Raw genomic sequence first — 27,721 nt, forward strand, 5'->3', positions numbered from 1 at the left:
AATAAGCCTACAACATTGCAAAATCCAATTATATCTTTCAATTCCTTAGAGAACCTTATAAATATCAAGGCAGGGCAAATATGAAGAAAATAACCTCTTTTATTTAATCTGACTCAAAATATATTCCAGGAAATAAAGTAAGAGGATGGTAAAAGAGAAAATTTAGAAGACAAAAACTAGATATATATAAGCATCTTTTAAAATGAGTAATATGATATTTTCCCAGAACTGTGTACTTTAAAAAAAAAATCTCATTTATCCATGTTTCCCAGAGGCAAGGAAACAGCACACCCACATCACAGATGGAAAGAGAGATCGGCGATGACAGGCGGCCATAACCACAGAGTCATCTGGAGGGTTAAAGCCAAGCCTCATCTGGGCCTCAGTCCCAATCACACATTCCATTGCTCTAGGCTGGCTTTTCCCAAAAGCCAACCAGAGAAGAAAAACTGTACCAAACATGCTCACTTTTACTGCAGCTCTTTTACGCTCTTATTTTCCCAGTCACATATTTTCCCCTCTCTGTTTGCTTCCCCTCTGGGGCTGGTTTGTTGGGAAAGTAAGAGCTGTCGTTGCTCAGCCTGGACCAGCAGCGTCTGGCGTGGCTGTGCCGCTTCAGCACACGCTACTGAGTGTTTGTTCTTTGAATCTGAAAGAAAGGATTTCAGAGCAGAGGCTTCCAGAACTGGAATTCCACACATGGTATCTAGGTGTATGAAACAATTTTAACTACAGGTGGAAACCAAAGTAAACCAGGACTGTACTCTGGTAACTGTGTACATTGGAGCCTTCTGACTCTCTCCTCATTCATTCAACAGATATATTTTTAGTTACAATGTGCGAGGAAAACGTCCCTCTGTTTTGACACTGGCAAGTATAGATTAATGTTTTATAGTCCATTTCAAACTCTTCAATAGGAAATTTCCACGGTTCAAAATGCTGGATGCTGGCTTCTAGAATCATGGCATTCTGTACGCATGTCAGGAGGGAACCTTCCCCGCTTCACTGATCTGGTGATCACAGACAGCGCTTTGGGCCTCTTCTCATATTCCTACGCTTCCTCTGGCTTCCATGCTTTCTCACCCATAATGATAACAGAGACAAACGGGCCACATGGCTCTTGGAAGCAACTGCCTTGGACCTTCTTCATGCCAACCTACTGTACCTTCAAGCCAGTCTCTCTGTCTGACTCCAGTTGTACCTTTGACCTTTTTGCCTTGGTCTTGCCTGGGGTCAGACTCTGCAAGTGGGCTTTAGATAGGACTAACATCTATGGCTTGGGACTATCTCAGGGAAGGTGTGGCTCCAGACCCAGCTCCTTGGAATCCAGCTCTCAGCACTGAACTCCTAGCTGGCCATAGTGCCCCTGTCAGCTTTACACATATTTTCCGGAACCACTAATTCCAGGGCCGTTCCCTGCCATTGTTATAAAATGGGTAAGTTAGTCACTGCTCTTGATACCAGTGCTTGGGGTACGTGGTACTGTGGGAGGAAAACACAGGCTTCTAAGGGCCTCTTTCAGCTCTGTGAAAAAGTACTGCTGATCCTCCAAGTTTGGCTCCTATTCTCCCTTCCAAAGGGGTTCATAGGTGATCCGGCAAAATCTCCCACCTTCCTCATACTGAACGACTATTTGTAGATAGCCAGGACCTCTGGTTTGAAGACAGGCCTGAAAGAGGTTGTTTCTAACATCTTGCTTGTTAGGGTAGCTGCGCCGTAGGCAACACTACTGAAGCAGCCAGGCGGCAGTGCTGGGGGCCGCGGCAGCTCCGAGCGCTTTGTGCAGCCTCAGGGAGAGCCTGCTGAATGTAATCATCCCGTATCTCTGCCAGTCAGCTGAAATGTTACAGAAGTCAGGCTGATTCTCCGGCAAGGTCAGCGTCGGAACGATTCTGATTCCGAGAGGACCACAAGGGAAGCCCTGCAACAAGTTCTCAGACCCGATTCAACTGGGCTGCACCTGAAGGCAGAGTGGCCGTCCCTCAGGAAGGGCAGAAGCGAGTCAGTGAAGCTTCCTGGGGTCACCCGAGTCACCAGTGACTCAGGCACGGTGCCAGACTGGGGAGTCGTGCCCGTTTCAGGCAGAGCAGGCCATGTTTTGTGCCTGGTGCCTGCTTTGAGTACGGTCCTCAGGTATTCCCACGAAGTCCTCATTTCCAGCTAATTGAGGGGAGTTCTGAATAATGGATAGTCCACCCCCACTCATGGCGGACACTAGGGCATCAGGTAACAATATGAATGAGGCCCCGGTTCAGCAGAACAAGCAATCAGCCTGTCCAAGCTGGTGGTGACTTACCGCCACCACTCCTGTTGCGAAATCACTCACATTTCAACCTCCAGATGAGCACCACGCCCCTCATTCTGCCCCAGGCTATAGGCTCTGGTTTTCTCGTCTGCTTCCTGACTGCTCTGGGCCTAACCCTGATGCCTTGCCAGGACAGCCAACAGGGTTCTTGGGTGGGACTAGCAGGAGTAGCAGATAATTGGTGCTACCCTTTATCTGTCTTTTTTATATGTCTCATAACACTGTGTTTGCATTGCTTACTCTTACATCTTTGCCTCACAGTGCTAACAAATGACATATTAGGACATTATTTTTAAAATGTGTTGAAAAGGCATTACTTTGGGAGAATGTGACTGCAACCTCCCCCCATGTGCCACTCACTCCAATTTTGCCAGCTCCTGCCTGACTCTCCATGTGGTAGCTCCCAGTTATTCCTACCAGAATTGGAGCCTCCCTGGACACACATCCTTGGACACGCCCCCCCGCAATCTGCCTCTACTTTGGGCCATGCCGCCACTTCAGTGATCTAGTTGCCATCCACCAGCACTCTCATCACAGCTCCCCACCCTGACACACACCATTGCCTACGAAGATGGAGCAGATCTCTAACAATGAAATGGTTCTAAAATTTGGGGTTGAGAAATTTGATGACATTTATGGATTTCCAGCACATACCACTCTTCCCCCAAGAAAATGCACAGTATGAACGCACACAAAAAATGGTGCATACCACCTCAGGGGATGAATGGGGTGATGCCCACCCAAAGACTCCTAAAGTCATGGCATCCTGTATGGAGAGATACCAATCCAGAGCTGACTTGAGTCTACCACAGGTCCCAGGACTTCCCATGATAGAATTTTAAATCTGTTTTCCTGGTGAGTTTCCACAGCTGCTATCTAAAGGTTTCTAATGTCCCAGTAACTCTTGTGATTGGAGGCATGTGCTTATCACAGTTATCAACAGAATCTGCTGAATGAATATATTTCAAATTGGTCAAATACTGACTAATTACTGTTAAATTACGGAAAGGGGGAAAATGCTGATTTTAAAATGAGGTTTAAGGAAGAGAATGAGAAGTTTTTGTAAAGCTAAGGTGAAACAATGAGAGTTTTGCAGGGATGACGCTGGGGGAAAAAAATCTGGAAAATATACTACTTAGGAGCCCCTGGTTCTCTTAGAGAAGCTAAAAGCTGTGTTAGACCCATAGCATTTTTACATAATGTTAAATTTCCTAGCTTTTTCCCTCTGGTTTTGAAGTTCCTAGTTGGGATTCAGATACATACCCAGGAAGACAATACATCTGTTCCAAATAGAGGTTTGGAATGAACATTTTCGTCTTCTCCAATGAATCGAATGAGTTTTTCCTTCTCTGTCGACGTTGAAGGTTTCTAGGGCACAGAAATGCCAAGGACCTATTAGTGAGCTGGTGTGTGACAGAGGCATGGCAAGATGCCTGCCGCCATGTTTGAAGCTTGAGCTTTCCATTTGCTTTAATCATTCATCAAGCATTTTTGAAGACCTACAGGAAACATTGTGGGAGTAATTAGTGGGGATAGGGAAGTGGGGACAAGGGGAAATAACTGTGAGAAAAACAAAGAGGATTTCTTCCAGATCTCAGGACTCACAGAAAAGCAGGACAGATAAGCAGTAAAGTAATTATGGTATATATGACTACTGCTAGCACAGAGGTGTGATCCAAGAGCTATGTGCACCCAGAAAAGGGCCCTGCATTCTGCCTAGACACTCAGGGATTTTTTTTTTACAGAGAAAATTGTATTTGAAAGATGAACAGTTTATGAAATGGAGAGGAAAGGGCCTGAACTAAGGCCACAGAAGAAGGAATGGAGGGCATTTTAAAGTAGGACAGATTTAGTAGCCAAATAATAATGCTTTCCATTTATTTTGCCTTCTATATGCCAAGCACTGTGCCAGAAGTAAAACAGAAAACGCTGGTCAAGAGAGGCTTTGCTGTTATACGATGTTTTGTTACTGCATGTAGGTGAGTAGAGGAGCTAAGACACAGCCTGGGGTCATGCCAACATTTAAATTATTCACAGAGAGGACACATGAGGGAAGTTAAGACAGAATAGAGAGTGTCAGGTGATCTTGAGTTCTGAAAGCCAAAGACAGCAGGAGTCTACCTAGGAATTAGCAAGGGCTCTTGTGCCAGACTAATCTGGGTTTGAATGCTGGTTCTGCCACTTACTAGCTATATGATTTGGGGTAAGTCAGCCAACCTTTCTGAGCTTCACCTTTCTCATCTGTAAAATGGGAGCAATAATACTTACCTTGATGAGACTATAATTTGGTGCAGCCACAATGGAAAACAATACAGAGATTCCTTAAAAAAACTAAAAATAGACATACCATATGATCTAGCAATCCCACTCCTGGGCATATATCCAAAGAAAACTAATTTGAAAAGATACATACACACCAGTGTTCACAGCAGCCCTATTTACAATAGCCAAATGGAAGCAATCTAAACGTCCATCAACAGATGATTGGATAAAGAAGATGTGTGTATATATATAATGGAATACTACTCAGCCATAAAAAAGAATGAAATAATGCCATTTGCAACAACATGGATTGACCTAGAGATTGTCATACTAAGTGAAGTAAATCATAAAGAGAAAGAGAAATATCATATGATATCGCTTATATGTGGAATATTTAAAAAATGATACAAATGAACTCACAAAACAGAAACAGACTTACAGGCACAGAAAACAAACTTAAGGTTACCAAAGGGGAAAGTGGGGGAAGGGAGAAATTAGGAGTTTGGGATTAGCAGATACAAACTACTATATATAAAAGGTCCTAAGGTATAGCACAGGGAACTGCATTCAATATCTTGTAATAACCAAAATGAAAAAGAATATAAATATACACACACACACACACGTGTGTATAACTGTATATTCAGTTATATACAGTGTATATATACAGTGTATAACTGAATCACTATGCTATACACCAGAAATTAACACAACATTGTAAATCAACTAAACATCAATAGAATTATAAATACTATTTAACATGATATTGTAAGTCCTAGGCATAGCAATCAGACAAGAAAAAGAAAAAAATGATCCAAATTGGAAAGGAAAACTTGTCACTATATGTGGATGACATGATATTATATATAGAAAACCCTAAAGATTCCACACAAAAACCACTAGAGTTGATAAATGAATTCAGCAAGGTAACAGGATACAAGGTCTACATACAGAAACCTGTTGCATTTCTTTACACTAACAATGAAATATCAGAAAAGGAAAATAAAGAAACAATCCCTTTTAAAACTGCATCAAAAAATAAATAAAATACTTAGGAATAAGCCTGACAAAGGAGATGAGACTTATACATAGAGAACTATAAAACACTGATTAAGGAAATTAAAGATGATTTAAAGAAATGGAAAGGTACGCCATGCCCTTGGTTTGGAAGAATTAATATTGTTAAAATGGCCATACTACCCAGAGCAATCTACAGATTTAATGTGATCCCTATAAAATTACCCAGGACATTTTTCACAGAACTAGAACAAATAATCCTAAAATTTATATGGAATCACAAAAAAAGACCCAGAATTGCCAAAGTTATACTGAAGAAAAAGAATGAAGCTTTAGGAATAACCTTCCCAGACTTTAGACAATACTACAGAGCTACAGTAATCAGAACAGCATAGTATTGGCACAAAAACAGAGATATGGATCAGTGGAACAGAATAGAGAGCCCAGAAATATACCCACACACCTATGCTCAATTAATCTTCAACAAAAGGGAGGCAAGAATATAATATGATGGAGACAAGACAGCCTCTTCAGCAAATGGTTTGGGAAAGCTGGACAGCCACATGTAAATCAAAGTTAGAACACTCCCTCACACCATACACAAAAGTAAGATCAAAATGGCTTAAAGACTTAAGCATAAGATAAAACACTATAAACCTCCCAGACCATACACTGGGGAAAACATTCTCTCACATAAATCTTAGCAATGTTTTCCTAGGTCAATCTACCAAGGCAACAGAAATAAAAGCAAAAATAAACAAAGGGGACCTATTTAAACTTAAAAGCTTTTGCACGGCTAATGAAACCATAAACAAAATGAAAAGACAACCTACAGACCGTGAGGCTGTGGTGTATGGTAAGAGATAACATGTGCAAAGCATACAGGCCATGGTAGGCACTCAGTTATTGGTAGTTATCATCATATTTTCACTATTATCATTATTACAGGAGCCCCAAGAAAGGTTGTAATTGCTACTAATGCCACAACAGCGGTGGAGACAAGGTAAGAAGAGAAGCATGGACGGGCCTGGGAGGAATGAGAAAAGGCAGCTCAGTTTAGGGAGCTGAAAAAGTGCAGACAGAGTTTAAGCTATTTATTGAAAAATGTAGCAATGAAGGGATCAAGAAACAGCATCAGGGTAAGAGATGAACTGTGTAGTTAACAGTAGTATAGGTGTGAATGAATGAGGCTAATGAGAAATGGCTGAATTTAGAAAGGAAAAGGGATACCTTGGAAAATAAAGAGGTAAGTGTGTCTGCAGGTGTGGTTTATATGAGGAAAGGAGGGAAGTTGAAGTGTTTACTCCAGATGACCTATTTTTAATATTGTGTGTATGTGTATGTATGTATTCACTATACATTCACTCTTCAAAAATATAAAGGGAAAGGAAAAAAATACTAAATAATCTTACCTCTTCTGCTTTCTCTTCTTCCTTTTCCTCCTCAAATTTCTTATCCTCAATACCTTCTTCATCCTCTTTCAGAGACTTGTCTGTTTCAGGCTCACTTAATCCTTTTACAGTGCCCTGTGATATAAAACAGTATTATATTATAGCTTAAGATATATAAATATTTTGGCATGATATTAGTGATTATTCCACTCAAAAAAATTTAATGAGTACTAAACCTGCAAATGGGCGCTGTGCTAGTGAAAAGAATACAAAGGTTAATAAGAATGGTCCTTGCCCTTAGGCAGCTTACGATTTAGTGGGCAAGAAAATGCTATGGATGCGTATAGTCACAGAGTAGGAGCACCTAATCCAGATCTGGCAGTAGATGAGGGTGAAAGAGAGGCTTGGTCAAGAAGGTTCCCTAGAAGACATAATGTCTGAGTTTCTTCCTGAAGGATGAATAAGGGAAAAAAGATGGCACAGGGAATTCAAGGCAGAAGATGCTGTATGTGCATGACCGGCTTTGAGAACAAAAGTAGTTCAACAAGGCAGAAACTTAGAGGCAGATCGCCAGAGGCACAATCACATAGGAAGGGCCTAGAATGTTATGCCAGGGAGATTGGATTTTATCCTGAAGGCAATGCAGTAACAATAACTTGATTTAAAACAATCACTCTAGCACTGGAGAATAAATTTTAAAAGGAGGAAGGAAGGGAAGGTGTAAGGGAAGGAAAAAGGGAGGTGGGGGAGCACAAGAGGATGAGCTAGGAGAAGAAAAAGGCAACTGTAGGGAATGAACAACACAGGGTTGCACAAATGAAGAGGATGAGAATTCAAGAGATACTTGGGAGGTAAATCTTAGTGATTAATTGATTGGATGGATATGGGATGGTTAGGGAAAGGAAGCATCTTGAATGACACCCAGCATATGATTTAGGGCACTATATAGATGATAATGCCATTCACAGAGATAATGAACAAAGTTGGATAATCAGATTTGGGAACAGATGAGTTCAGATTAGGCTGTGTGAGTCCGAGTCACCACTAAGATATCCAAGTGGAAATAGCCAGTAAGTAGCTGAATTTGTGGATCTGGAGATTAGATGAAGGGATTTGGGCTAAAGGTAAAGATTTAACATTATCTGCATTTAGTTAAAGCCAAGAAAGTAAATTATACCACCAAAGGAGAACTTGTGAAAATGACTAGAGGACAAGGCCTTAGGACAGGACCTAGTCACACAAAGGGCCAGGAAATAAAGAGGAGCCTGCAAAGGAGGCTAAAAGTTGCCTCAGCAGTGTGAGAGGACCACCAGAAAAGGCAAAGGAGAAAATAGAAGGAGTCAACAGTGTTGATACCTCAATGGAGTCTGCACAAATACTGACTGAAGACTGTCCTTCAGATGTTTATTGCAGCAATGCTTACAAAACAAAAGCTAGAAGTAAGCTCAATGGCCACAATAGGAAAATGCAGTAAAATTAGGATATAAACCATACAACAAGATATTTTATAAAAATTTTAAATTATGCTGTAGAAAAATGTACATGGTATAGAAAAATATTCACAGTATATTTGGATATTTTTCCAAAATGAAAATACCTTTTTTCCAGATAAAATACTATTGCTGTAAAATATTTGAATGTTACAGAGAAATTAATCATATCAATTCTCAGGAGTAATAACTTCTACCATTTTGCTGAATATTTTTCTAGTCAGCTTTATACATATGTAAACATTTTAATACAAATGAAATAATAATATATGTGTCACAATCTGCTTTTCTCAATAATATATCATGGATGATTTTTATTCTACTACATAATCATCTACTTTATCTGTACAGAATTGCATTATTTGAACATACCATAATTTATGAAACCAGTCCCCTACTGATCAATATTTATACTGTTTCTGGTATTTTACTATTATAAATAATGTTGTATTTAACATCCCTATACAGATATATCATATGTTAGAATTGTTAGATAGACAACATAGTCATATTTAACCCTTTAAAGAAATAAGAGATTGAAATGATGAGTAAAGAGAGAAAGATCATAATAATGATCAGACTTGAAAAAGAACCAAATAGAACTTCAACAATTAAATTTAAAACTCAACAGAAAGGTTTAACAGAAGATTAAACTCAGCTGAAGAGCAAATTAGTGAACTAGAAGATAAGCCAGAAGAAACTATCCAGGATGCAATGCAGAGAGGCAAAGAGACAGAAAATATGAAAGAAGGTTATACGACATGGGGGACAGATTCTAATACATATCCTTCCAGAGTTCCAGCGTTCCAGAGGGAAAGGAGAGAGCAAATACAGTAGAGACAATAATGAAGAAATGATGACCAAGAATTTTCCAGATCTAATGAAAGATACACAGCCAAAGATCCAGAAAACCAATAGAATCCCAAACAAAATTAAAAAAAGAAGAGAAAACCCTCACCCACATGTATTAGAGTGAAACTGCAAAATGCCAAAGACAAAAAGAAAATCTTAAAAGTAGCCAGAGAGAAGACATGGGTTTACTTCAAAAGAACTGACAGCTGAATTTTCAATTGTCAGTTTAGTAACAATAAAATCCAGAAAACAGTGGAAATAGTATCATCTATGTGCTGAGAGAAAATAATATTATCCTAGAATTGTATACCCAGCCAAAAAAAAATTAAGAATGAGGGTGAAATAAACAAAAATTGAGTCTGCCTCCAGTAGATCCTCACTAAAGAAAATTCTAAAAGTTGAAGCAGAAGGAAAGAGGAGAATTATTCAATGCAATTAGACAAGAAAAAGCAATTAAAAGCACAATAATTGAAAGAGAAAGGAAAAAACTACATCTATGTGCAGGTGATTTGATTAAATATCTGGAGAACCCAAAAGAATCTACTTAAAAACTATTCAAAACAATAAGATAATTTACTAGAGTCACCACATATAAAATTAAAATATAAAAATCAAAAATATATACACAAACAGTTATCACATAGAAGATAAAATGAAAAAGATCCCATTTAAAATATCAAAAAACAAAATAAAATACTCAGGAGTAACTTACAAGAAATGTGCAAAATAAACGAACTATAAAACATTATTGAAAGGCATAAAAGCAGACATCATATATCCCATACTCTTCATAGGATAACTCAACATCATAAAGATGGCTGTTCTAACTTAACATATAAATTTAATATCATCCTAGTTTTTAAAAACCATACATTTTCCAGAAGCAGATTATAGTGTTATACAGAAGAATAAGCAAGCAAGAAGAGCCATAAAACACCTGAAAAAAAAAAAGACCAGTGAGGAGGGCTTAGCCTTACCAGATATAAAAATGTATCATAAAACCTCAATAATTAAAAGATTGTGGTGATGACTCGTGAATAGACAGATTAATGTAAAATAATAGAAAACTCAGAAATAGCCTTAGGTTGAATATGGCTATTTTCCAATACTAGAAATACTGTCACATGGAATAGCTGGAAATACTGTCATGTGGAAGGCAAATCAGTCTTTTTATATCATCCCAGAAGACTGAACTAGGACCAGTAGGTAGAAAAAAGCTACAAGGAAGCGTATGTCATTTAGTTCAATAAAAGAATAATGGTCTAATGTCATTGCTCACCAAAAACCAATGGGCTAACTCTGAAGGTAGTTCTCCAGCACTTTAGATTCTCAAACATAGGCCTAATGATCAAGTGCAGGTATTATACTGAGATTCATGCATCAGATGGTTGGTTGAATTCCATCCCCTTTAAAATTCTTTTTGTTCTCAAGTCTCTGTGATTCTGTATAGCTTTTGAATTTTTTCCCCAAATCTGATGTGCAGCCAAGATCATGTCTATGGCTCTTCATTAAGTTTCTAAAACTACTATAATTTAAAATGTAAAATGTTGATGAAATTATTCAGTGGTTAATTCAAAATAGTTTTGGCCAAGATCTAGGCAACAAAGAAGAATGAGAATTTGTTAAAGGTGTATAATTTAGAAGGTGGTATTTCTTCAGTGTTTAAATGTAAAATAAAAGTCCCGCAAATGTGTAGATAGAACCTTTCTTCTCAGACCCAAGAAAATGACATACTGGCCACCAGATCATACCCGTATAGTTTGTGGCTCTGATAGCAATGGGGCTTCTTCAGACTTTGCTGGAGGTGAACTCCCTCAAAGAGACTGAAGTAAAAATAAACATTTGTGCCTGCCATTAAGTACATGATACTCATTGACTTGGGATCCTCAGTGAACAGGTGGTGGTTAAAACTACAGGATTAACATAGAAATGTGTAGGGTGTAGAATGAGAAGGGAAAAAGGCCAAGGACAGAATGTCAACACTTAAGAGGCAGGCAGAGGCGGAAGACTAAAAGATGGAGTGTGAAAAGAAATAAAGAAGTAGGAGAAAAATGGGGGATTTTTTGTCTCGTGAGGAGGGATTACCAAAAAAGTGAACAGTTAACAGGATCAAATGCTGCAGAGAAGTCAGGTTAAATATGGGATTGCAGACACTTGGATCTGGCAATAAGGAATCACTGGTGACCTTACAATAGTTTTAGTGTTTCAGGAAAAGTGATTGTGGTAGGAAGGAGAGAAAGTAGTAGTAGAGAAGGAGACAAAATCAGAGGATATATCTTTTAGGATGGGAGAAAGACCATGTTCACAGAATGTTTATACATTGATTAAATGGGACTATTAGGGAGGAAGACATTAAAGATACAAAAGAGAGAGGACAATGCACATGGGATTAAGTACTCAAAGGAAGAAATAACCTTGGATGGAAAGACTGAGACTGAGGGGAGAAGCACATAAGACAGAGGATATTCCTCAGGAAGTGGAAGGCAGCTCCCCTCTGAAAACCATCCTTTCCTTTATAAAGTAGGAGATAAAATCATCCTCCAAGAAAGTAAGTAGAGATGTTTGAGTGGATGATCCTCTTCCTTAGAAGGGAGAAGAGCTGCCCATGCTCTTGGTCACAGCCAAAATTCTCTCCTGACAGAGTAAATGAATGAGGATTCAGAGCATGGATTGGAAAAAGCTGCTGTACCCTTATCTACTGAAATACAGGAAGAGTGTGAATAATGGCCAGTACTAACAAAACCATGGCAAATACCTCTTCTCCAAGTAGGTGCTGTTTTTCTTCATGTGTCAATAACTTAATTTTTCTGCCTTTGAGGCCAGAAAGGAGGTGAGAGCACGTGGTGATCCACTCATAACATTCTCTCTGAAAAGAGACAAAAGATAATCACCAAGCAGAAAAAAATCACATTATACGAACTCATTTATTCACTCACTCCTATTGAGGACCTGCTAAGAACAATTCCTCTAAATATAACTCCATTCAGTTAACTTTGTATCAATCAGTTCAGTTTAAAGATTTGTGCAGAAGTGATTTTCTATTAATACAGACCTAAATCATATCATCTCTTATCAATAGGGTTTGAGATCTGGATTGTAATGGGAAAAGGAGTAAAGTGTCATAAAACCAGATGCAGAAAGATTGTTGGATTTACTAAGGTCTAATGCTCTGTCCCAATAAATGTTATGCAACTAACTAGGGTCAACTGTAATTGTATAACAATAACTATAACAGTAGCAAGCACTTATGTAGCACTTAATTACATCAGACTCTGTTCTAAGCATTGTGCACTCATTTGACTCATTTGACCCTCATTATGAGACTATTATTATCCTTATTTTTTCAGATGAGGAAACTGCGAAATAGAGCAGTTAAATATCTTGTTCAAGGTCATATATACAGTTACAGATAGGCTTAGATGCTAATCCAGGTGACCTGAGCTCTTCACTGTTACAAAAATATCACTTCTCCTGCCTCTGATAAAGTGAATGAATAAAGATTTGAGGTACTTTTCTGGAAAAGTTACTCACCCTTTATTGAGACACAGGATAGGTCTACAGCAGGTTTCATCCTGCTAAAGTGAATAGCAAAATTACGTTTACTTCACCAAGATTTCCTAACAGCTAAGGTCTGGTTTCAATGTTTAAAAGATGCATTATTCCTTATCAGTGAGTAAAAGCGGATGGAATCAGGAAACATTGTTTTCTCTGCAGAAGGTGATCTGGTCACTTACACCATCAAAAATCTGTACCACGTGGTGAATCATCCACTTTAGGTTCTTGAAATAAACCATGAAAGGCAGTCATATGTCTCACATTTTCCTCATTATTAGGCTTATTTTTAATTGTGGAATTATTGTGAAATGTCACAGCCAAAAAACTTTAAAAATTAAATCCAAACCTTTGTGTTATGTGTAAGGAATAGAAGCCTATAGAGAGGTAAAGTAAGTTTACCACAGCTTTGTTAACGTCACTGAGAATTCTAAATTCTGCAATCAAAGCGTTAGGGTATGTCTTATTGCGTATCAGAAAAGAGGAATCAAGTAAGGGAGAAGAAAATATTGGGTTCTAGTCCTAAGTTCACCTAATTGGTTGTGACTTCTTAAGTAAACTCTTAATAGTCTTCATCTATTAAAAACAAATGAGGTTGTTAGTTTACTCTAGATGACCCCTATGCAGTGGGGATCTGATAAAAACCTTCTCTGGTGGGGTGGGAAACCCCAAATTGGTAGCATTTGTTGATTTTCATGGTATATACTCCCACCATGGCAATTTCAGTGGGATTCATCAATTTAATATGTTATCACTGAATGTGGAATTGCGAAGAAGTCTGCACAGTCATCTCTTGTGAGCCAGCATAAGGCTCCATCACACCACTGCCCCTAAAGAGCCTTCTAGCTACAAAATTTGATGCATATATTATTTAACTTTCTTTATTATACCTAGAACAAAGACATTTGTTAATTTTGAAAATATTAATGACATTTTTGAAATTTTAGTTCTTCAGAGTTAATTTACCATCCATGAGAAATAATTCAACTATTCTCTAGCTGAATTTGCATTTTATGAAGCTAGTCATTCTCTCATAATTTCTAAGATACTGAAAATACAATCACAGAACTTCTGGTGGGGAAATATCAGTAGGATCTTTTGATGAAACTTTCACAATAATCTAGAATCAAGCAAGTTTTCCACAGAGTTAAGCAAGTTTTCCTTCAAAACCTTCAACATCACCTTTGACCAGCTATAGACAGCTTGTTTCTAATCAACACACGTGGATCTCCTTTCATCAATACTCTTATTTCTGAAAATGTCTAATTCAGGACTGTATTAATAAATGCTTCTGGTGTAAAGTAAAAGGTATAACATTCATGTCTGGGGTGAAGGAAGATTTAGGAAGGGATGGTCCAAAATGTTAAACCTATTGTAGTGGATCAAAAACAGGAGAACAGATGTCTACAGGAGATAACCTTTTACAAGGTACCAGTGGTAAGACTATGGTGGTAATGTAGTTATTAAGAATCCATCATGTCCAGGTCACCCCAAAAGGGTGGGAAAGCTGGGACTTCCCTGAGTTACCTGCTAGAACATTGCAAGAGGCAGGTCCCCAGCACTACCCTTCAAAGTCATACTTCTTCTGGAGGGCCAAACCACGAAGCTGGCAGTAGCATCTTGGGCAACATAAGGAGGTGACTGCAGCCTGTCCCATCACAGGGCAGAGATAGGAAAGAAGGGCATGGAGGGAGCCAATTGCGGCCAGAAGTCAGTTTGAAGGGCCCTAGCTGTAAGTCTTCATTTTCATCATGTTAGATAATTTCTTTGGTATGGAGAAGAGATATTTCCCTCCCACATGTTCTCACCATTATCAGGTGCTGGTCAATGTGTGTCTTTTATCAGTCTTGGCCTGCTGAAGGTTATCTCAGAAATCCTTCCAGGCAGTCTGCCATTAGCTCAGATTATGACTAAGCTCCACGGTATCAGTAACTACACCTAGATGCCTGGCACATTATAGGTGATCAATATAAAGCACTTGAAAAGACATCAATCTAGCTTATTGGTGGCTAAGTTTCTTCCAGGTTTTCAGCAGCTGGTTTGACTCTAGCAGTACCAATATACTCTCATTGGATGCCAGGACTCTTTGACATAGTGCTTCTAAGCCTCAAATGAAGACTTCATGACAAGTAATTCTCATTCCCAAGTGAAGTAGTTGATATGCACTGAGACCAACTTCTTTCAGAAGCAGGCACAGGGGTTAAGGATCCCGAGAACTCTGACCTCTTGGAACATGGCCACAAGCATTTACCTGCAGCACAGCTGTGTAGAGTCAGACTGACTGCGCCAGAATTAGGTGGGAGGTAACTAGGGTCATTAGTCACTAGACTGCCTTAATGTTCTTGGGGAGGTAGGTAATCCCCAAGCCATCATGAAGAAGCACTTTATCTAGGTGGTTATGGTGGAAGAGTGAAGTGAGAACCATCAGTAAGAGTGATCAAACTCCAAAGAATGCTTACTTAAGAAGCCTCCCACTCCAGAATCCAGTCCAGCATCATACAACTTTCATTTATTGGAAAGGAACCCAAGGAAATTTTTTTTTGATTGTTGGAAACTATCACTAACGTCATCCAAATATCAGTCCAGCAGGTTGGCAAAGTGTTCTTCTTCAACTGCTAGAATGTAGCTGGGGTGTGCCACAAATCCCACGGCACCATAGTATACCCCCATTGGACAAAGCTTCTCTGGAGAACCATCTTCCACTCTTCATCTTGTGGGGTATGGATGAGGACATACAAGTCCCAAAGTCTGATGTCATAAAGATTCAGGTATCACAGAAGTTGTCCAGGAGATCAGGGAAGACAGCAGAAGTCAGGATGGGGATGAATTTGAAATGAAGATAACCTTGATGAAAATTAATGAACTAATCATTAATTTTTTTAATAGAGTATTGAGGCACTCTCATGGCAAGTGCAGGGACTGTTGAGCCATAAACTAGTCTGATGTACCTGTAGCAGACCGCAGCCTCAGGCTTAAAGAGGGGTCATATGCATTTGGTAGGAAAAAAGGCCTGAGCATGGGATCAGTTAAGGTCTTACTTCTGGTGGGAAAGTAGATTCTTAGCCTCCTTTGATAACACTTCCCCAGTTCACCAATCTGAAATTGCTTGCAAAGTGTTAGTAAGTAGAACAGAGTTTAACAGAAGACCTAATTAGCCTGGTGGAAAGTGTACGTTCTCCAAGAGATGGTCAGGTCATGGACCTTCAGTCAGGGCCTGGAGTAGGGCAGGCAACAAATGGCCCATTGCACAAAGCTCTCAATAGATCTCCTAATACAGATGGCTTTATATAGGTCCCCAGGGTCCCCTGAGGAAGGGTCCCTCACAATAATGTCCTCCCCACATTGCTATAGCCTTAACTTTAATGAGGAGATACACCTCAAAGCATCCTGAAATCCTCATTCTAAAACTGTCCTTATCGGAAAACATGGTCTCACCTCACAGAGCTCTACCCCCGTTTAAGTAAATGAGGACTAAGGTATATTATGGAACAGGCCAGTGGGTCCCCAGAACCAGACGACCAAAACCAGAACATGCACCACATCTGAGGGTGGGTAGCAGGAGGCTTGAGATGTAAGCACATTTCCAGATGCTCAGTGAGGGACACAAGCTCCAAGAGACTGTTCAGTTCAGAGTCATATCAGACTGTTGTAAAGAATACCTCTGAGGCCTTTCTAGAACTAAAAGTAAAACTGAGATATTTCATCTCCTAAATAAGAAGTGAAATATACCTATAACAACACATTTCAAATAGTAAAATATTTTTACTCCTCTGACAGGTACCCTAATTATTTGTAGTGTTTTATTATTTTAACACTCTACTGAATGGAATTTGCTATTTTAAAATTTGGATTTAGCATCTATATGAAGTTCATTTCTCCTGTATTAAAAAAAAATTGAAAGCTACTGAAAATTAACTGGGAAAACTTTCAGTCATTACCTATGCTCTCAAATTGTTTATATAGCATGGGGATTATCTGCTCCTTTAAAGTATGAAATCACGTATCTGTGGAGTCCAGACAAAATTTTTAGGTTGTTTGTTTGTTTTTTTATAAATGCATCAATTTCTTCTCTGAAAATTGGCAAATTTTATCCTTCTAAAGTTAATGTTACTTTATTTTTCCTAGAAAAGAATTCATCTACTGAAGATTTTAAAATTTATTAGTAAGATGTTGCATATAAAAAATTTTATAATCTACTTTTAAAAAACTGTGAGATCTATCACACATACAGGAGAGCATAAAATACACATGTAGAATTTAATAAGAACAGCCATTTAAACAACACACAGATATAGAATAGAACAGAAAATTGCCTGTATTCTATATACCAGTCTTTATACACCAAAATATACTTATCCATTCCACTGTTTATGTGCCAGTCTCAAAGTCATGAGCTCAGCTATACCATATGAAACTAGAAAAGGAAGAGCAAATTAAACCAAAACTAAGAAGAAAAAAGGAAATAATAAAGGGCAAAGTAGAAATTAAGAAAACAGAAAACAGAAGTCAGTAAAACCAAAAGCTGGGTTTTTGAGGTTAAGAAAATTGATAAATCTTTTTGCAGACTGATGAAGATAAAAGTGAAAAAAAAACTCACAAATTTTCAATAACAAGAACAAAAGACTGAACATCCTATAATTATTAAAAAGGATAATGGGGGAATATTGTGAATAACTCTCTATCAATAAATTAGACAACTAGATGCAATTACAAATTCCTTACAAGACCAAAGCAAATGAGCTCATGCAAGAAGAGATAATAGCCCTACATCTAGTAAAGGAATTTCCTTAAGTCCATTAGAGAAAGTGGATTGCCTTATATCTGAATAGCTCTATCTTGTAATTTAAAACTTTCCCACAAACCTAAATGGCTTCACTGGTGAACTCTACCAAACATTTAAGGAAGAAGTAATATATAATTCTGCACAAATTGCTCTATAAAACAGAAGAGTATGAAACACTTCCCAACTCATTCTAAGGGGCCAACAGTACCCCAATATCAAAACCAAACATACTAGAAAACAGAACAAAACTACATAATTGACATCCCTCATGAACATTAATGAAAAATTCTAAACAAAATTTCAACCAACTGAATTTAGTGATTGATATATAATAAGGCAGTTCATCATGATCATGTGGGGTTTATCCCAGGACTGCAAGGCTGGTTTAATATTCAATTCAAAAATCAATCAGTGTAAGTTGTCATATTGAAAGACTTAGAAGACAACTCATTGACAGTCAGTATATGCAGAAAAAGGATTTGATAAAATCCAACAATTATTCCTTACTTTAAAAGATTTTTTCAGCAAACATGGAATAAAAATAACACTTTCTCAATATGATAAAGGGCATCTATGAAAAGTCTACACCTCCCATTATACCTAAAAATGAAAGAGTAAATAATTTCCCCCTAAGATGTACCAAGGCAAGGATGTCTGCTCCTACCACTTTTACCCAACCTGGTACCGGAGAGTCTAGCTAGTGCAACAAGGCAAGAAAAAGTAATTAAAGACGTATAGATTAGAAAGGAAGAAATAAAACTGTCCCTATTTGCAGATGACATAATTATGTGGATAGAAAATTCTAAGGAATCTGGGGGGAAAAAAACTTCTTAGCAGGAATAAGTGAGGTCAGCAAGGTTATAGGATATGAGATCAACATATTTAAAAAAATTCAGTGACAATTCTGTTAGCAAAGAATAATCAGAAATTGAAATTACAGAAGAATACAATTTGTGACAGTACCAAAATATGAAATGCTTAGGGATAAATCTTACAAAACATATGTAAGACTTATATATTGAAAACTATAAAACTTTGTTGAAAGGACTTCAGTAAATGAAGAGATATACCATCTGCGCAGACTCAAAGACACAATACTGTTAAGATGTCAATTCTCCACAAATTTATCAATAGCTAAAATATAATCATAACCAAAATCCCAACAGGCTTTTTTTGAGAAGTTGATAAGATAATTCTAAAATTTTCACAAATGGAAAGCAAAGGACCTAGAATAGTTTGATCAATCTTGAAAAGGAACAAATTTGGAGGATTTACATTATCTAATCTCAGAATTTATCACAAAACTACAGAAATCAAGGCAGTTTGATAATGGCAACAACGTTGACACACAGATCAACAAAACACAATAGAATGTCCCAAATAACATGCCCATATATACAGTCAATAGATTCCCAACAAAAATTAAAAGGCATCTCAATAGAGAAAGGATAGTCTTTTCAACAAATGGTGCTAAAATGACTGAGTATCCAAATGCCAAAAACTGAACTTCAATATATAGCTGGCACCATATAAGAAAAAGATTAACTCAAAATGGGTCACAGATCTGAGTATATAAAGCCTAAAACTTTAATACTTGTATGAGAAAATCTTCATGATGTTATTACACAAAATTTCTCCTAGATACAACATCAAAAGCAAGACCCATAAAAGGGAAAAAAATGAGAGCTTGAACTTCATCAGAATTAAGAACTTCCCCTCTTTGAAAGACATTGTTGAGAAAAGGAAAAGGCAAGTCATAGAGAAAATATTTGTAAATCACGTATCTGAAAAAGGACTTGTATCCAGAATATATAAAGAACTCTCAAACTCAGTAAGAAGAAAATAAACAAACCAATAATAAATGGGCCAAAAATTTGAATGGACATTTCATCTTTTTTTCATAAATAGTATACTAATTTTATTTCACTTGTAACTGTTTAAATATCTCATTTATCCACTAACCAAATTACAAAACAATTGAATTTTTTGCATTTTTCCAGCTTTATTTAGATATAATTGATGTGTAACATTGCATAAATTTAAGGTGTACAACATAATGATTTGATACACATATATATTGCAAAATGACTGCCACGATAAATTCAGTTAACACCATTCACTTTGCATAGTTGTAACTGTTTTCTTATAATGAGAACTTTTAAGATCTATTCTCTTAGCAACTTTCAAATATACCTTCTACCAAAGGAGCTATAAAGATGACAAATAAGCATATGATAAGATGTTCAATATCAATGATCATGAAGGAAATGTAAATTAAAACCACAGTGGCATACCACTAGCCACTTATTGGAATGTCTAAAATTGAAATCACTGACCATATCATCTGTCGGTGAGAATGTGAAGCAACTGGAACTCTCATACACTGTTGGCAGGAATCTAAAATGGTTTAACCACTTTAGAGGATAGTTTGACAGTTTCTTAAAAAGTTAAACACACACAGGTCATATGACTTGGCAATACCACTCCTAGACATTTATTTAAAAGAAATGAAAATGCATATGGACATGAATATGCATTGAAGCTTTGCTTGTAATAATAAAAAAAACAGAAACAATTCAACTGTTCATCAGCAGAGAATGGTTGATAAATTGTGTATATCCATCCAATGAAATACTGCTCAGCACTAAAAAGCATGAAATTTTGATAAAAGCAACATTACGTGTGAATCTCAGAAGAATTATGCTTAGTCAAAGAGGTCAGACAAAAAATGTACATTCTGTATGATTCTATTTTTATAAAAATCCTAAAAAATGAAAACTAAGCTTTGATGTTAGAAAGTGGATCAGACATTGCCTCGGGACAGGAAGAGGATGCAAAGAGAGATTACAAAGGGGAGTAATGAAATTTTGAGTTTATTGGATATGTTCCTTATTTTTTATCAGTGATTATTTTACAAGGATGTATATATTAGAAATTATTAAATTTCTATTACAGGTATGCATGTTTTAGAAATTATCAAATTGCTTACTTTAAATATGTGCAGTTTGTTGTAAATCAATTAAACCTAAAAAGTCTGCTTAAAACAAACAACAAAAGTAAGGGGAATACAGAGTTATTACCTTCATTTTATTCAGTTCATGAAGTTCCTTAGCAGGATTTTTTTCTAAGTGATCTTCTTTACTCAGAGCCATAGCTGTTACCAGATCTTTGCAACAACTGAGGGAAAAAAAGAAAAAGAAAAACATGTACACAGCATGACCTTTTAATTGTTGGTTCCTCTTCTAAGTGTTTAAGTCCAGATCCAGTGGAAGTTTACCATGATAATTAAGCTACTGACTCACCAAAAAAATAATTTGTCTCTTGCTTAGTTTCTCACCTTTGTCCTCTTCCTCCCCCTCCATTCCCATCACTCTTGACCACTGGTAACATTGAAAGGAAATAAAGAGGAAATTGGCTAGATTTTAAAAGCTACTTCCTGAATTTGAAGTAATCCTAGCAACACTATGCTTTCTAGTTAATAAATTAGTTTTATAGACATCTTCTTTATTTTATTTGATGGTAATCTTCTAACTTTTCAGATGTAAGTTTTTTTTGTACTGTTTTGTTTTAAGAGATATTTTGGTTGGTGTTTAGGGAAACATATAAAAGTATATATGCACTGAATTACACAGGAAACTACAAGCTACTTCATAAAATGCCCCCAGTACATGCAAAAACACAAGATATAATTTATTTATGCAAATAAGGAGGTCTTTTGTTTTGTTTTGTTTTGTTTTAACTAATTCTCACTCCTACATAAGTACACACTTCCAATCCTGCCTACGCTAACACTGTTTTCAAAAGAATTCTAAATCCATTGGGAAAACACCAAAATCTCATATTCCAACAGGGCAGTGTTGAAGCTAGTTCAAAAAGTGAATGAGCATTTATTACAAGTTTTTAAAATGTTTTTAAAACAATCCCTTATTGCTGCTACTTAACCGCCCTTCTCTCCTCTGCTTTATGTTACATTTAATCTTCAAAAGGGCAATAATAAGATAAACTGATAGTTTCACCTGCTCAGATAGATGGAGTATTGGGACAACTTTTTTGCCAGGGCAACTGCATCTAGCTCTAACTTTGCAATTTCTACTTCATGTTCTTCATCACTTTTCTCCTCCAACTTTATGAGAGTGTTTGGGTCAGGAAAGTCAGGTGCCATTAAAATCAGCAAATTTGCCATCCACTGGATCATGGGTATATGCAATTCATCCACCTGTTTAAAAAAAAACAATTACAAATGATCCATTTAAAATAAGTCAAACAGTAAAAACCATATAAATTTAAAAATAGAACTGATCATACCTGTGTCCAATTTTCAACAACACTATGATTCTTATTGAAAACCAATCATCACTACTTAGCTAGTGTAACCTTATCTTCTTTTGCTCACTATACCGCACTAAAATACCCCCTTCCTCTTCTTCAGGTTGGTCAAGAGTATTAACCAGTCAGGGCTGCAGTTTCCACAACTGTGCACCAAGGCATCACAGGGCTTCTCAGTGAACTCTCAAGGATGCCATGGGATTTTACATTCTTCAGGGAGAAAATAGTGATATGCAACACCTGTCAAGCATAGCATAAATCTGACATGGTTCACAGTTTCAACTTTAGATGCACTACAGCACTTCTGATGATACCATATTGTTAAAGCTGGTTTTACTGATGGTTGTGTGGTAAAAAGTTACTGTGCGAAAATCAAGGTAGGACAAGAAATGAGGATGGCAATGTCCAATCTGATTTCAAGGTTATAGAGGTTGTACAGTGCCCAAGTACATACATTCATTCCATTAGTAAGTAATTTTGATTAAATGAGAATAAAACAAAAGATGAGTTTCTTTTGGGGGGGTTGTGGGAAGGTGAGTGAAATAGAGACAGATTAAGAGATAAAAACTTCCAGTTATAAAATAAGTAAGTCATGGGGATATAATGTATAGAACAGAGAATACAGTCAATAATATTGCAATACCTTGTATGGTGACAAATGATAACTGAATTTATCCTGGTAGTCATTTCATAATGTATAAAAAAATTGAATCAATATGTTGTACACCTGAAACTAATATAATACTATAAATCAATGTACTTCCATTTTAAAATAACTAATTAAAGGATTTTTTCTTTCAATGAAATTAAACTGGGACATTAAATTTTACAAAGTTTCTTTGAGTAAACAACAATTCTTAAGAGAAATTTTAGGATGAATTGTTCTTCTTTTAGAAAGAGACGTGTTCCAAATTTACTAATCTTTTCAGGGGTAACAAGTGGCAACTTAGTCATCTCCTATCTGAGTTTTCTTTTTAATCACAATTAATTTGTCTCTTCAAAATATAATTGATATTTAACAATGAGTAAAAGAAATTTACATTATGGAGAGGTCATTTTGAAAATGGACAGTTGGAGAGATTTCCATCTTGGTCTGATTTTGTTCCTGAAAATGACACATAGCTCACTTTTAAAAATTCTCAAATTTATATACCTGAGTATCTGGAAATAAGTTTCTAATTGTTTCAAAATCTTACAAATAATGTGTTTCAATTGGTTGGGAATCTTTCGTTAGAATAAGGAAATGCTGCATTGTCTAATGTTTATAAGAACAACTGACTGACACTATGGCAGATGGAAAATTTCATCAATCAATTAAAAAATCTTTACATAACTGATGGAATTGAAAAATGAGTATTATTATTTAATAAATACAGATAATAATGAACTTCTTCAATTTGGATTCATGTCTCTTTGTGAGCTATTCTTTCAGGATGATAGTCCTTAAAAACAAGTACTGAAGCAAACTGAACTTAGCAGACCTTCAAATGGCTTTATCACTAAGCATTAACCCGTGATAATAAAAAAATTATAAAGCCTGTTCAATTACATCAGTTTTTTAACCATTATTAAAAATTATTTTAAAATATTGTTCATTTCATCCCTTTTGACCATTTGTGTATATTTTATAATGTACAAAACAGGCCAATAGAGTAATTCTTGTATGTAAATTAGAAATAGTAAGTTAGAAATGACCTGTTCAAAGATTTTTTGCTAATAGAGGTACATGAAAAAAAATACTTGAAGATCACTGTTTTAGACTGTAAAGCAGCGCAGATTAGATGGAGCAAATGCATGAAGAAAAAAACAAAACAAAAGCTGGAAGTAAGAAAATAGGTCAGAAAGGAAAATTAATGGTGTGTGAAAAGAAGACAAACTTTCCCATTTTTAAATACTTAGGCCAGTTAATATGGATATATACTATATATATATATATTCCTTGAGGAATTTATAATTTTTCAAGTTTTCTATACAGTTTAATTATATTATAAACCTACCGTATTAAAATAGAGAAGTATATAAAATATAAAAATAAGAAGTATATAAAGGCACTTTCTAAATAATACATTATAAAAACTGAATTCCATAATATAAAAAATTGAAAATATGATTCCCCAGAGATAATCTCCAATGGTAAACTGAATATTTTACCAAAGAAGGGGTTAATGTAGCAACACGATAAAACACTAACAATGCTGAAATGTTCTTCATTATTTCATTCAACAAATATTTACTGAGTCCCACTATGTGACAGGCACACTGCTACCCTTTTTCTTCTTAATTCTGGTTGTCTTCTAAGTCAAAGAAATTTCTCCCAAGCCTGGGAATCTTCTGGATCCATAATTCCAGTCTTATCATATTTGCTTCTCAACTCTTGGTATCTCTATCTTTATAACATGCTCATAGATTGTGATATAATGTTTCATAAGTAGTATTCCCAAATAACGTGACAATATCTGCCTTTCAAATGCCTAATTTAAGTAATATTAAAATTAATTAAATTCATTTTTATCAATTTTGTAAGATCAAATATTTGCATATTAAGTTCTACTTACAATAAGATATTCCTGTGTAAATTTAGATTATAATTAAGGCCAGGAGGTGGGAATAAATGTAATAAACTACGACATCCTTTGGAAATTATGATTTCATGTTGTGCTGGTTAAGAAGTCCACAGGTTCAGTTCTTCAGAACTGCTGAACAATTCCCTGTTTGTTCTAATAATTACTGACCAATAGTATTGTGGCATCTTGTCTTTCTTCCTAGAAACATGTTTCTGTCACCCCTTCAGCCAGTGAGGGGCACCAACATAAATTTTTTAAATGATTAATGCTATTAAGGGAAAAAAATTTCCGTACATTGAGTAAAGAGTAAAGATAATAATTAGAACTCAAAAACTTGTGATCATCTCTGAAACTTCATTCCTGAGGCAGGAACATACTGCATTTACAAATCCACCAAAAATCATCTGAGTAATTGTATAGGTTCCTATTTTGTCCTCCCAACCTCCTGCTTCAATTAGATAGGCTTGACCTGATTTTTCCTTGAAGAAAACTCCTAACCAAGGTGAAAAATAACCTCAAAAATTCCTACAAGTACATACTTGGCACTGAAGTTCCATGTTACCATCGTTAATCTCATTGCCTATCTTCAAAAGCCATTGTTGAATCATGTTAAATATGTGTGCTTGGAGTACCCTGAAGGAAAAAGCAAGTAAAATAAAGATAAGTAACTCACTTAAGAGTATAGAAGTAATTATCAGATAAAAGAAAGGGTCTTATTTGGCTGGGTCTAGTAAACTTAGGTGTTGACAATGTTTGAGAACTCAGAGAAAAGTGAATCAAAGCCTTGCATTACCTGGTGCAATGGCTTACTCACTGACAGCCTTCCTAACCCCTGGTAGGTACCCCAGTGGTGTAATGCACTTTGGACAAAGTAGATCTTACTTTCAGTGTTAGTTCTCTACTGTAAAAACTCACACTCACATCCTTTACATTCAGTTCTAGACCAGCAAGGCCACAAACTGAGAATGAATTTTAGAATTCTCTCAAGAGAACATGACAGTGTCAGGATAAGAGTTGACCCATTTCCCACTGGAGATAGGGAAAAACTACTAAAGAAAAAAAATGAAAGCCTCTGGAAATGGTTCTAAGGACAAACAGCAACTGAAGACACATCTATTCAAGACAATTTATGAAGATTCACTAAGAAAGGCAAGAGTCTATGGTATCTGAATCAAAACTACCCCCACTCTGGACTGCTGTGGTTAAGAACACAGGACTCCCTCACCCTCCAGCTCCCAGTCAGATGGCTTTCTTCCTGGGAAAAACAAGATGTCAAGATTTCTCATCTGACCCCAAATATACATTGCTGAGGCTAGGGACTCGGAAAATGCAGCTGAGAAGCTGTGATTCCCTTCTTCTACCCAGCACAGGGCTATGAGAACTTACGAGCCGGAATCCATATCTATGTTCTGTGGAACAGTACCAATAATGCTTAACAATGCATCCAACTGAGATTTCATTTCATTCATTTTTTCATTAAGTCCCTCCCATTCTTCAAGAAGCATTTCAGGAAACTCGAGGAGGCTTTCCAACTTGAAAGAGCAGAATTCAAGAGAAGTAATCAAACTTGGAAGAATTTTAGAGATACCTAGAAAAGTGAGAGAAGCATTAACTTTCAGAAGAATTTGTAAGTCTATAATTTATTTCAACAATAAATTATGAAATACTAATGGGCAGAAGCGTATCTTTTTTTCATTTTCTTATTATCCTACAGCTTGCCTAGCAGAGGCAATCTTGCAAAGAGTATTTCCTAAATAAACACTAGGTAATCAGTGCTTTTCTGACTAATGGACAATTTCTCTGATGAGTTTTTACTCTAAGGGTCTTCTCTTCTCAGCTGAGACTGAAATGCATTAAACCCAGAAACTATGAACTCCAGTTTTCAGTAAAAGACATTAATTCACAGGGTCAGCCTGTTAAGAAGACAGTGATGAAAAAAGCAGCTTCTTCATGACCACAGGATAGTTAATAACAGAAACAAAAATACAGTTCTTGAGTCATTTTTTAGGTCATCGTTCAGGTTTACATGAAGTTTATAGTTTTGGTCTGAACAAGGATCAAGTCTGGATCTAATCTTTGACTGATTCACTGAGATCATGGCAAAATACTCTCTCTACAGCTTTGTCTCATCTCATTTGCAAATGAAATGAAAATGCTCCCATCTCAGAGATATATAAAGAGAAATAATTTAAAAGCAAATGTTCTGTTGTCCTTGACGAAAATATTTTCATTGTCTTTATTAGAAAACTTTGATCTTCTAGGAGTATTCAAAATGATTTGTTAATTTCACTCTCATTCATGATTTTGACTTCATTTATTTTGAACCATTTACAATCTGGTTGCACATGTCTGTGAATATACTAAAAATTATCAAATTGTATACTAACTAGGTGAATTGTATCATACATGAATTACATCTCAATAAAGTGATGCTCAGTGCTTTATTTTGCTTGATTTTTAAAACTATATGTATTGATTTTAAATATTAATTGTATTGAAAATAATAATTACTATTAAAATACTTTATAATGTCGAGCAATCTAATTATCATTATCATTGGGTTTTTTTCTTACCATTATCCCCATTTATTCTTATTTGAAATTCTTTGTATAGTCTTCCTATGCTTTTCACAATTTCCTCCATGTGCTTCTGCTCTGGTGGTATCTTTCCCTCCAAACTTTTATGGCGACTAAATATTGCTAGCCCAATATCTGCCCAGTTTTCCTGTAAACATTTAATAATCTTGAGAGAATCGTATTTTGACACTAAGAGATCCCCAGAAAACTTGTCTTTGTCTTCATTCAACATCTAGAGGGTGAAAGGGGGGATGAGGAGATTAGCACATTAGTCACTAATGGTTTCATCAAAGTCCACCTAAGTGACTTCCAATTATTTTGGAATTACATATACTATTATTATTTGTCATACCATTTCTTCATATGACATACATTTATTTTCAAAATTAAAGTAAATTTGAAGTAACTTTGATACACTAGAAGATAACCCATAGTTTACCAGGATGAAAATAATTATATTAAATCCTATATAGGTAAAAAAATTAGTGGCAGGCAATTAGGTCTCAGAAAGCTGAGCACGTTTAATTACTATTTGCTTTGGTGAGGATATAATATTTCTGTTTACATAATCCCCACTAAACTGGGAGAGTTCCTAGAATGTAC

General features: G+C 36.3%; 1 protein-coding gene across 7 annotated transcripts in view; it reads right to left on the reverse strand.

The window, feature by feature from the left end:
- The window catches only part of AXDND1 (axonemal dynein light chain domain containing 1), a 70,617-nt gene that overhangs the window by 6,104 nt on the left and 36,792 nt on the right, over positions 1 to 27,721 (reverse strand). For 5 of the 7 annotated variants that reach the window (XR_012062684.1, XR_012062685.1, XM_072946032.1 and 2 more), the window contains 8 exons: positions 27,116 to 27,350; positions 25,929 to 26,130; positions 25,082 to 25,175; positions 21,669 to 21,868; positions 20,733 to 20,829; positions 12,073 to 12,183; positions 6,997 to 7,110; positions 3,569 to 3,673 (listed from right to left, as the gene is read on the reverse strand). Coding sequence is in view for 5 of the 7 variants with exons in the window: in XM_072946032.1 (XP_072802133.1) it covers positions 3,569 to 3,673; positions 6,997 to 7,110; positions 12,073 to 12,183; positions 20,733 to 20,829; positions 21,669 to 21,868; positions 25,082 to 25,175; positions 25,929 to 26,130; positions 27,116 to 27,350 (1,158 nt within the window). In the remaining 2 variants the exon portion in view is untranslated. Of the gene's footprint in view, positions 1 to 464; positions 650 to 3,568; positions 3,674 to 3,699; positions 3,805 to 6,996; positions 7,111 to 12,072; positions 12,184 to 20,732; positions 20,830 to 21,668; positions 21,869 to 25,081; positions 25,176 to 25,928; positions 26,131 to 27,115; positions 27,351 to 27,721 lie in introns of those variants that run through there. The other 2 variants (XM_072946035.1, XM_072946036.1) reach the window with 2 other exon arrangements.

The sequence above is a fragment of the Vicugna pacos genome, chromosome 21, assembly GCF_048564905.1.
Source record: "Vicugna pacos chromosome 21, VicPac4, whole genome shotgun sequence".
Classification (NCBI taxonomy): Eukaryota; Metazoa; Chordata; class Mammalia; order Artiodactyla; family Camelidae; genus Vicugna; species Vicugna pacos.